This window comes from Phalacrocorax aristotelis, chromosome 1, assembly GCF_949628215.1.
Source record: "Phalacrocorax aristotelis chromosome 1, bGulAri2.1, whole genome shotgun sequence".
NCBI classification, from domain to species: domain Eukaryota; kingdom Metazoa; phylum Chordata; class Aves; order Suliformes; family Phalacrocoracidae; genus Phalacrocorax; species Phalacrocorax aristotelis.
In genome coordinates this window covers 194,129,495-194,141,978 of record NC_134276.1, presented here as the reverse complement: position 1 = coordinate 194,141,978, position 12,484 = coordinate 194,129,495, and the positions used below count along the sequence as shown (strand labels likewise).

The 12,484-nt window shown below is 37.6% G+C and overlaps 1 protein-coding gene across 2 annotated transcripts in view; it reads left to right on the top strand.

The window, feature by feature from the left end:
* Positions 1 to 12,484, top strand: part of ATP6AP1 (ATPase H+ transporting accessory protein 1) — a 58,028-nt gene that overhangs the window by 19,265 nt on the left and 26,279 nt on the right. For both annotated transcript variants that reach the window (XM_075081185.1, XM_075081186.1), the window contains exon 6: positions 2,972 to 3,057. In XM_075081185.1, coding sequence (XP_074937286.1) covers positions 2,972 to 3,057 — 86 coding nt within the window. The remainder of the gene's footprint in view (positions 1 to 2,971; positions 3,058 to 12,484) is intronic.

Here is a 12,484-nt window from a genome sequence, read left to right as displayed (position 1 = left end):
AAGGTCATGATTGGTGTTTGTTACAGATGGACTGCTGCTAGATCCTACCTGGGTAAGCAACAAAAAATACTATTTGTCACATACCTGCAATGTGACAAGAGAATTGTTAACCCATAAATATTGCTTGTAAATTCGTTTTCGCAGTAGCAACAGTGAACCCATATAAAAACACTGCAGACCTGTAGTAGGCTGCCTACACAAACCCTCTTACGTTTGTCACAGCAACTTCTTTCCTTTCCGCTGAAGAGAGCTCTAAAATCTGATATAATAAAATGTCAGAGAAATCTCTCCTGCTGTTTTACTCACTGCAGACAGGAAGCTCTGTAAGGCAGAACAAATGGGCTCAGATTCTGCCCAAGGGAAATGTGCTGTTCTGAAATATCTAGAAGCTGGAGTAAGCAGAGGTTTTTAGCACATTATTAAAATGAGACCCATTACAAAATCCAAACTGGAATTCAGAATCCAAATCTGCTCAAGTTTCAAGGGATTCAGACTCACTGTTTTCTTTATGCTTCTTTTCAGTATTTCTTCTTTCTTTCTTTTGCATAAGGTAGTTTGACATTATTACTCAGTTTTTGCCAGTTTTCCTAAATGTATCTCTGCTCAGGAGAAGGTTGCATTCTGTCAGGTCAGTCGTACCTGCTAGATCCAGCATACCTCAGAATCAATGGCAAAGCCACCTATGACTCCATGTGCATAAGACGAGGCATGTGTTCCTTTTTCCACTCTGATTCTCAGTGCATTCCTGTTTCTGCTCTTTCTCTTCTCTCCCATTTTCCCCCCTCTCATCTTGCTCTTTTCTGTTCTTTCTCTCTTGTTCATAGTTTACACTGCTCCTTTCTTTCCACTTTTCTCCTTCCAGAACATTGCTTCTCAGCTAGTTTCTTCAATCCCTTCCATCCATGTATAAAATCACACAAAGAAATTAAGGTAGATTAGAAATTAATAATAGCGCTAATCCTGCACTCCCTGGTGAAACCCAAGGGATGCGTCTTCAATTTGTTAGAAAGGTTTCATCCTTCTGGCAGGGCATAGATGCAGGCAGTTATGCTAACTGGAAGGTGTTATCCCAGACAAACTGTTTTACATTCTTAGATCTATGTAGTGTTTCCTCGACCCATGCTACCTAAAATAATAATAAAAAAAAACCCTCCGGCAGAACCACTCTGAAGTCACTCTAACATCAATATCACCATCTGGGGATGCCTCTTGTTCCATTAAAGAAAGAGCCTGGGATGACTAATGTTCCCCCGTAGACATGTAATTTAGGTGCTGTAAAATATGGTGGAAAATCTGGACCCTTTCCCTTGGAGAATTTGCAAATATTTCATAAACAAGGGAGAGTTTTGATCACAGACAAACAAAGATCTACATCAACTCTGTTGCCATTAGGCTGTTCACAGCACCTTCTCTGAATGAAGGAATTGCCTCTAGAATCTTCCCAAAGGCAAGAGTTATAGATGTTACTGGTAACTATAGTTACATGTAGCTCCTTACTGAAGTGAAATGCAAATAACATGCTATTTCAGAAAGCAATCGGTTGCTTTAATGTAAGAAAAAGCAAAGCCAATCTATGCATTTTTCTATGTATTATCTTTTCTTTCCCAAATTTTAGCTGGGGCTGCTGAGAATTTCCAGTGAGTTGCACTCTGTGCATGTAGAATACAAAATCTACATTATATAATGCCTTGGACCTCCACACACAGTGTAATTACACTAGTAGTATATAAGCAGTTGTTTTTCTGAGTAAGCCCATTTCTTCTAGTAGGTCCTTTTAGCAGTAATTTTTTAGAAGAAAAATCTACGTAACTAGGATTCTTGACTGATGTGAGGAAATCAGTTTGGTTAAAACACCGCAGAAAAACCAATGCTTGCATTTTTACAAAAGCAAAACATTTTACTCAGCCAGGAGACCATAATTACTGTAAATAGAAGAGGTTAAAAAAGATAATAATATAAGCTTTACTTCCAGTACATGAAAATGAAATACAATTTCTGTGAAGTATAACCTCGAAATCCGAGAAGCATGTATGTCCAGCCTATAAAAATATCCATTCACCAGACTGCTACATGGATGAGAAGTAGGAAGGCACTGAACAGTAAATGTGAGTCTGCTTGCTTATTTCTCTATCAGTCCCAATAACAACACTAATAATGGTTCTTGATTCACAACTATTATGCACGTTATCATAAGCAGGTGTTAATATATCTGTATACAGCTTGAAAACCTTTATCAGTTGTAGGTATTTGTCACAACTGCCTGTGGGTTCAGAACTAAAGGAGGATCTTGTGTAGAGGCGTCTTTGGCCTTCTTTGAAAGGTCCTCTCTTCCTTACTTGACTTCCCCTTCCTTCTTCAGAAATATTCTATCATATTTCCACTGTAGTCAACAGCAAAATTTTCCATATCCTGTTGAGGGTGCAGAATCCGGCTTTAAATCCACTGAAGCAAAAAGGAATATTGCTGCCAATATTATGCATATCATGCCCCAAACTAACCACTACATTTTGAGTATCGCTTCTTAGTGATCACTTCTGTGTATTTTGTAATTCAGAGAATAATGCTACTTGCATTTATATTTATTATTTATTTATTAACTGGTCATTTGACTAACAGTATATGCATTCTGCTCTTATCTCTAAGAAATTCCTTCTGCTTTTGCTTTTAATTGCCTGAAGTTCAAGCTTTCAGGTATTGTTTCTACAGTATTTACTTTTCAGTTTCAAAATCACTCCTTTTTTGAATTTTAGTGTATTTGTCTTGTATTATCTCACTGAAATTGTGCATTTTTCAAGACACCGAACATGTCTTATCCCATTTATACCTATTGACATAAAAATGTTACAAGCACCTAAATTGCTTAGATAGACTAAATAAGCTTAAACATCTAGCTCATTACTTCTCCAACTACTGTAGGATTTCAGCTTTCTCAGCTTACAGTTTGTTAAATTATACATGTTTCTATTTATAGACAAAATAATTGGAAGACTGACCATGGATCTGCAGGAACGAGGGATTAGTTTTTCAGTAATTTATACTGCAGTGAGACCTTCAAGGGTGAGTAATCTTCAGTGCCTACAACTGTCAAACTTTTGGCATCTAACAACTTAATTTTTGCAGAGGAATGCTATAGATTATTTTCAAGATTAACAAGGAAGCAATCTGTATTATGTGACGTTCTGACCACAAATTGTTGCATGAATTTTCACGTGCAATAGCTATATCACATAACTGTTAAAGTTTTACTGTTCTGGAGACCATAACTCTGCCATTGTCTTTAGAACTTGTTATTATTTTTAAGAACTGTAATTTTAGATTTTTTCCCATTTAACTCTAATGGTTTTATAGTAAATTCTATGTGGAACCTTACTGAGCTTCTCAGTGTGTTAATTAACTGAAGGCTACTAACGTATCCACTTTAAATTAACTTTTTTTCATTCCTTTTAGTCAATAATTGGTATTTACAATTAGAAAGTAAAGTTTTCACCCTTGTTGATAGTCAGAACGTCATTTATAGGTCACATCATATTATGTCAGCAGTAAGTAGCAATGCAGAGTGGTTATTTTTGCAGTGATCTGTTTTGTCTGGCATACAGGCTGTAATCAAGAAATATTAAAATTTCAGTTTCAATGCAGACTGTCATGCCTTGAGGGAAACAGAACACCGTTCTCACTAAGGAGAGAGGCATATGAGGGATGGGCTGTATCTTAAAAATCAGCAACTTTGAAAGAAACATATCTCTCTGTTCCAATGATAACAAATATGAGCTCCTAATATGATGCTTAGCTTAATTTGAATTTTAATTCAAACTCAAGATAACGTTGTTTGAAAATACAGAAGATAAAATTTCCTTGGTTTAGGCAACAGGAAAGCATTAGTGGGATTGTCTAGATCTAGTGTGAGCACTGCAGACAGGATCTTGAGAAGCTGGAGGATTTTCAGGAATGAACAGTAACAAAAATTCACAACTGTTCTTAACACAAGAAACCTAGAAAACCTGTTTTAAATGGGTATGGAGAGAAGTCCCGTTAGCTTATCCAAAAGAAGATTAAGAGGAAACTTGACTGCACTTCAGAAATGTTCTTTAAGCCAGAAGCAGATGAGCCCCCCCAAAGCGTTCTATGCCTGATCAGAGATTATCTGGGTTGTTGCAGGGAGGTAGGATCTTGAACCTCTGGCTGTCCAACAAGGTGATCAGAATACTCCCTTCAGACTCTAGGAAAAAGGCTAGTTCTACTGAAGAAAACCTGAGTTAGAATACAAAGAGCAGCATGAGGAAGCTCACGTTGATATTCTCTGTGCTGTATGTTTCTTGTGGTAAAGGAGAGGACGTGAGTCCAAGACTTCTGATCTTCCCTTTTTGTAAAATACTGCATTATTTTTTTAAGAAAGATCTAAAATAAAAATAAAGATGATCTAGTTATAGTGGCTTTTTACTGTTTGAAATCAAAGGGACATGGGCATTCTTAGCTGCAAATTGCATTTAGAACAATTGGAATGAAAAATATTTTTAATTAATGAAAGAATTGGTTTCAAGAGAAGGAATTTTTTTTAGCAACTTTAAAAGTTTGTTGAATTTAAAATCTATGCATATTTCAGCAGGTTTTCTAAATTAAAGTGACTTAGTCTGAGCAACTGGAGCACTTTTAAATAATTAAAGCAATGCATTTTAAGATGTTCTGCATTTTTTAAAAATAAGCAATTTAAACTTTTTAAAATTCCTTACGTTCGATGCCATATGAAACCATTTGAAGCATATTTTTTCCCCCACAATAACTTTAAATTATTTCAGTGCATTCAAGGTTATCAGCTTTTGTACAGAGCTAGAAAGGGCAAAATGGAAAGTACCTCTGAGGGTTCGTCAGTCTGTACATTTGCATGTAACCTCTTCTAAATACGTATTGCATATCTTTGGCTGTGCTTGAACTACAGGAGATGTGAACAGCTTTGTAGCCTTAAGCTAAAGGACTGACTCCCTTACCTTAAGCTATAAAGACTATATTCCATGATCTAGAAGTTACAGGGTCACTCCCCAGTGATAAGCAAGATCACTATATATGAGAGGTGAAAGGCTTTGATCATATGGGAAAAGAGTTTACATTGCTTAGTACATACGAAAATCAATAGCAATCATTCAGTATGAAATATTTGCATTTACTAAGTTATCTTGATGAAGGAAATGAGCTGTAAGCATGGCACACATGCAAAAAAAGACAGACAGCTCCTTCTGATCAGATAAATTAACTTTATTCAGTGAAGCTCCCAAACACTGGGGCTATGAGATACTTCTCTCCCAATAGCTCTACCCCCTTGCTGTTGGGCACTTACTGGCTTCATAGTATCATCTTGGTATATTCACACATTCTTCCATTGCTTCAAGCACAGAAAAATAAATGTGAGAAATGCATATATTGGAAAAGATTCCAGACTGGTATTGGCTTCACAGAAAGTGAATTAATGAGACAGAAAGAAAAACTCCCCTATGATTGAGTCTCTTCTCTGATTTGATGAAAAAGCGCTGTTTAGTTAGTGCAGCCACAGAACCCTTTAGGCTACTGTAGTTACCAGTTAATAGCCCCAATGCAAGATGGAGATTTATTCAGGCTCGTTCTTGTTCTGTTCCAATTTCCAAATTTGAAGCTGGGAGACAAAATTAAGACCGTGAAACAGAGGCTGTTCAGTGGACTACTTGAAATGGTTTCACTAACCTGTTGATGATTCCTCTGGATATCCCATCATGTTGAAAAGATCTGCCTTCCTCCAACAAGGCAACTGCCATGTCTTGCAACTCTTGTTCTAAAAGGCTTTGCCTTTGAGGCCTGGCTGGGTTGGGCTGACACTGACAGAATGATTTGTATCACCTACTTCTGGGCAAGTAAAGTGTAAATATCTACATCTGAAGCCATCAACCACAGTTCTCTTTACAACCAAAGGCCTTTTAGGGATAGTCTTTCTGAACTACTTTGTAGGGGACTGCTGCAGGATGAGATGAAACTCACCCTTTGTAATCTCCTTTGTCTCTGATAACCATAAAGGCAGTCCCAATGCTTAGATCAGATCTCAATATATACATCTAGTCAGACAACTCTCACTCAACATTTTTCATCTTCTTTTCCGTTAAAAACCAGAAACCTACCCCAAGAACTGAGGACTCTTCTGACAAGACCTTTCTCCCCCTTGAAACTCATTTGGCAGCTTATTTTTCTTCAGGAGAACCAAACCCCTCTGCAGTCCTTGTTCCACTCTTGCATCAGGAGTTCTTATGAATGTATGATTTTTTGTGTTCTTGGGGACTATGATCAAAGTCACACACACCCCCACACACTTGTGCTTGCAGATAATTAGATTTCTTGGCTTGTCGTTGTAATGCATAATTTCACCTGTGCTGTTGGAATTGAAGAGGTTAAAAAGGCTGCAGTTATTGAAAAGTAGATATGCCTCAAATCATAAATCTCATGTTTCCCATCCTTCAGATCCTCATGGTGTCCACGTCACATTTTTACAAGTTTGCCTCTGAAACTTCTGCAAGACAGTTTTATAGTTGTTACCTCTTCCCAGTTAGATTGAATGCTGAGGAACCACAGATTGCCAAAAGGAGATTTATAGCTACTTCCCAGCCAATATTCATTTTGCTGACTCCACTTTTTACAGATGCATTGTGAAGTGCTGTTTAAACCTTCTCTACTGCCTCCACATTTTCAGAGCACTTCAGCTACCATGGGCTTTTGACTGCTTCATTCTACAAGCTGTCTGCTTTAGTTCATGTATAAGTGTGTTGGGTCTTTGATCCCACTCAGAGCCAAGCAATATGAGCTATAGGAACTTTATTCGGCCATAAGTAACATGGGCATCTGCAGCACGAGTGGTTGCATTTGACTCTTCAAAAGTGTGTCCTGAAGGTACTGATCCTCACGTTCTATTGATGTGCACTCCAGCTGAAAAAAGCATGAAAAGGCTTCATCTTTGACAAGTGCTTGTGGTTGCATTTTGTTTCTGCCTTCTGCCTTCTGCCTAATGCATTTTTAAAAATGCATTACGTTTTGCAGTGCTGCATCTTCCACTTACATCCAGCTCCTCTCTTTTTTGTTGACTATGTCATGGTTTAACCCCAGCCAGCAACCAAACCCCACGCAGCCGCTCGCTCACTCCCCTCGCAGTGGGATGGGGGAGACAATCAGAAGAGTAAAAGTGAGAAAACTCATGGGTTGAGATAAAGACAGTTTAACAGGTAAAGCAAAAGCCACACACGCAAGCAAAGCAAAACAAGGTATTCATTCACTCCTTCCCATGGGCAGGCAGGTGTTCAGCCATCTCCAGGAAACCAGGGCTCCATCACGCGTAACAGTTACTTGGGAAGACAAGTGCCATCAATCCGAACGCCCCCCCACCCTTCTTCTTTCCCCAGTTTAATATACTGAGCATAATGTCATATGGTGTGGAATATTCCTTTGGTCAGTTGGGGTCAGCTGTCCCAGCTGTGCCCCCTCCCAGCTTCTTGTGCACCCCCAGCCTCCTCGCTGGTGGGGTGGGGTAAGAAGCAGCAAAGGCCTTGACTCTGTGTAAGCACTGCTCAGCAATAATGAAAACATCCTTGTCTTATTAACACTATTTTCAGCACAAATCCAAAACATAGCCCCACACTAGCTACTATGAAGAAAATTAACTTTATCCCAGCCCAAACCAGCACATCTCACCGTTACGAGGAGACTAAACTCTGTAACAGCCACAGCACTGACTTCACAGCTTCTGATTAATGGAATACTTTTAACAATTTAATATACTCAAACATTATGCAATGGGAGCTTCCCCATGAACCAAATATTAGAAAAATGCTTTTAATGCCATTTGCAGGAGTTGGGGTTGTAGGGTTAACATCCTTATGCATCCTTGAATATAGGAATTGCCTTATTCACTTACTCTTGTATTTTTACATTTGAAGGAGCAACTGTAGTTTGACATAGTATAATAAAGCATCAGCTCTTGCAGCCTAAAAGAAGAAACCACAGGAATTCCTCATCCTTTAGTCCTCTCTCCACTTAAAAATTTCATTATAATAAAAAATAAACTTTAACATGTAGATGAAGTTTATACACTTAATTATTTCCTAGCTAACTCAGTTTTTTTTATTTACTAGAGGTAGAATCTTTTTAAATAATTAAAAAACAACTGCTTAGGGCTGGTTGAAGCTAGTTACGTGTCACTGTAGAGGAAAAAAAATGAATAAACATTTAGCCAAATTAGCTCAGAAATTGAATGCTAAGGGTGTGAGAAATGCTTGCTAGCAATTCTCTATGATTCATTCCATGTGTCAGTGGAGAGTTCAGGGAAATATCTGAAAACTAGTGTTATACCTTTAACCCTAGACTTTGCACTACGGCATTAATATTCAATTACTTCAAGCATTTTTGCAACTTTAACTTTCATTTTATATTTATGTTTTATATATACATGCTGATTGACTTCGCTGGGAAGTGAAGGGCAGCACGGAACTAAACTATTATTCTTTTCTGATCAGAACAATATTTTTATTTTCAGAAGCTATCTAACTTTTTAAGGCATAGATGAAACCTATACAGGTGTTCGATATACACCAAAATAGAAAGTTGTATTTATTTTGCATTTAAAACTAAGGACCAGGAGAACTGAGGTGGCGGAGCAATGGTGGAGTGTGACAGAGGTGAGGATTAATTCTGTCTTAGGAGACAACAGAAAATGGTAAAATGCAGTATAAAAACTTCAAAGAATACTCTTAAAAATATAGTCATATTTAGGCAGAGGTCATAAACATGATAATTCAGATAAAAATTAAGATACAATTATAAAATAGGATATAATAGAAGGAATGCATAACTGTAAAGAAGCATATCGATATGGCATGTTGATAGGCATGCTAAAAATGTGCTGGAAGGCAAATGCCAAGGTAAAAAATTTATTAGAGCGACAGAATAGATCTGTAAAGGACTGCCATTGTATCTTAAACAAAGTTTGGATTCAAGGAGACAAAGATAAGTATTCTGGGAATTCTAGAGTCCTATTCTAGGAGCAGAGTCTTTGCAGACTGAGGCCGCATAGAGCATCCAAGTGATACGACTTTAACCTAAAGATTGAAATGATCCATGTATCTGTGTTTTGGTGAACTGCCCGGTAAGCTTCACTAATTATGTTGACTGACACTCTAGATGGAATGTAAACTGTTTAAATACAATCTATTAAAAGCTCAAACTATATGTCAAAATACATTTCTGAAAGACTGCTTCTTTCCCCTCACCCTCCTCCCCACATGGAAACATCCCAGACTGTGTCATAACTAAACAAGAGAGTGGAAGAGGTGAGGCTATTAAAAGTAATAAAGCCATGCTTCAAAAAGCAAAGCCCTGTATGCATTCAGAAAATTAAAAGGAATATAAATTCTTGCAATTTCAGTGCAAAATCATATGGCAGACTTAAAGAGATTCAGAGGAGTAATGTGCAAAAGACTAATAAAAAGATTAGTAAAAACACATTAGACAGGAATTCGTTCAGAGAGCATAATAAAAAAGAGGAACTCTGAAAAATGAGTGACAACACAAAGCCAAGTGAGTCTGTGTGTTGATCATCTCTGTGGTGGAACATAAAGAAGTTCTCACTTCAAAGACTTTTTCAGTAGTCATCGAGCCTCAAAAACTTTTTTTGTTACTGAGGTAGTAGTAGAAGAGATTTCAGAATAAATCAGTAAAATGAATAGTATCATATCACCAAGGTCAGATAATTTTTACCCAAGTTTTAAGTAAAATGAGATAACAAACTGCCAAACTATCAATTGTCATGATTTATAATATACAACTTATAAATCATAATTTATATAATATATATGTATATATAAAAATTATATATTAGTTTGGCCTTAACTCCAGAAGAGCGGGAAGTGACGAGTATAACATGGGGTTTGAAAAGAGGCTCTGTATTTCAGAAGAAACACAACCAGCAAACCTATCTTCTGTACTGACAAAACTGGTTAAAAATAAAGTAGAGAATATGTGGATATATGAAGAAAATACAACATGGATTCAGTGTTCTTTGAGAGGCATTAAATCCTGTTGCTACAGTAAAAAAAAGCTTAAAAAGTGAAATTATTTTTGGACAAAAATGAAAAAAATAAAGGTAGGAAACAAAGGATAAAAAACAAAGGCTTGGTGTTTACAGTGGAGGGTGATTACCCGTAGAACTCCCTGAGGATTGATGTTGTTACCTACGCTGTTCAACAGAGTCGTTGTTAGTATGGAAAGGGGACTGAAATCTGAAGGTGCCAAAGTTTGCTGATGTATTGACAAGCTGGAGAAACCACTCACAGCACTGCGTTACTGGGTGATAAAATGACAGCTGAAATCCAGTATGAAGGAAGTAACACACATAAAGAAAACCTTACATATGCATATTACACTGTGTTGAGTGGTTGCTGTTTCTCACAGTGTGGCCGTGGGTAGATCTTTTGGAACATCCCAGCAGTCAGCAGTGGGATGAATAGTGAGCAGTGTTACCAATCATTTGGAAAGGACAAGGGCAAAGCAGCAAGAGTCAATTAGTTCTCCAAGCCCTTGGTGAGTACAAGTCAGTGGAATAGTGTGTATGATATTGGCCATCCCATCTCCAAAGAGAGACAGTAGAGATAAGAGATTAAAATATTTTAGCTAGGAAAAGTGACAATTCCAGAGGGAAATAGTAAATAAAAACATCATTAACACGGAAGGGTTAAACAGGAAATAATTGCTCACTGTCTCGGCCAGTATTCACAATTATCACCGCTCACAGACCATAACACAGGAATTCAGAAGCACCAAATACCTTTAAAGAAACAAAATAAACAATTTTGGGGTGACAAAAGCACATTGATTTCAGTGATTTGGTGAACTAATGGAATAAAGATAGGAAGGAAGGATGGGAAGGAAGGATAGGAAAGAAAATCCTATTACACATGCATTTGAATGTTTATCTGGAGGTTTCTAACCCAAAGATTACAGAAATCAAGGAGGGTAACCTGGGACAAATATTGTTTGTATTTACCATTTTCTTGTTTTTAGCTGCCAGTTACTATCAGTAGCACTGGCAGTGGGATATGTGGACCTTTGCTCTCACACAGTTTAGCTGTCCTGTATCTTGGCAGTGGAAGGTTGGGATATTGAGACAGCATTTCTCTAGAACAGGAATGTGAAATGTAATAAGTAACTTATTTAACTGAAGACCATGAGCCAGAAGAGGCAGCCAACAGACTAAACAAAGCTCCACTAAAGGAAGCTCAGCTGGAAATCGGGCAGGTAAAACCCCAAGCTTGGGGCAGTTTTCCCTACTTTGAGTGTGGTGAAATAGGTTTAATTCTCAAGATCCCTGTAATTAAAGATCTGCAAGTTGCTTCTGCGAACTCTGAATCCTTTCCCCATTCATCGGTGCTGGTGAGAAGAGACCTGTTTCTTCAGCACGTTCTCTGTACACCAAAGCCCATAGGCGTGACCTTTTTCAGAGGCAGACATACATTCCCATTTGGGGGATGCAAAGGCTTAGAAACTGCAAATGAGCCTGTGGTCAGAGCAACCTTGCCCTAAACATCTACCTGCAGTACTTCTTGTCTTCCTTCCCTCTAAAGGGAATTAAATGAATAAAGCTGGTAAAACCACACAGATGCCCCATGCACTGGCAAAAGCATTTACATCCTGCACTATTTGATTTCTAGAGCAGCCTCTATTGTCTGTGCTAAAAGAATAGCTGTTAGAGGAACGAAGACGCACTTTACCAACACATGACATAAAAATTTGCCAATAATCTGTAAAATGCAGATTCCTGATCCTGGGAAGATTTAGTGCATCCAATCTGTAACACAGTTAAGAATAGTTAGAAGACATCTGGATTATTTCATATTAGTTTCAACTGGCATATCATATTCTATCTTTCTTTTCACTTTAGGAAATAATTTGTTCACTCTGTGTAGTGCCACAAAATGTTTCAATTTTAGAAATTAATTGTTTTGTGGTAGGAAGGCATTCTGCTGTGCAGTTCTGTATCTGCCATATTTGTGCACGTAGTGGTTGTGTTTTTCTTCACTTTCGAAGTCTTACCCCACCTGTGATCCCCTGAAGCATTAGACTGTTCAAAGCCATCAGCTAATGATTTTCTGCCATTTGAAACAGAAAAGAGGGGCCATCATTATTCATACATATCCATTGTGCATATGCAGTCATTAAACTCATAAATAAAGCATACATGTCTCTAAGATTAGGATAGAGGATAAATTTTTGTGTGATTTTCAAGCATATTTATGACCTTAACAGAGAAATATATCCTTGCTTTAGTGATGGATAGATCTACTCAAACGTTCTCTCTAACAGTTACTTTTATTAAATCCTGCAGGCTTTTCCATAAAAATCCGTTAAGCTGGAATTGCACGCAAGCTTCTGTTCACAAAGATTGCACATTAGAGCTTTAGCAGATGAAACAAAGAACTAGGTCAGGGTG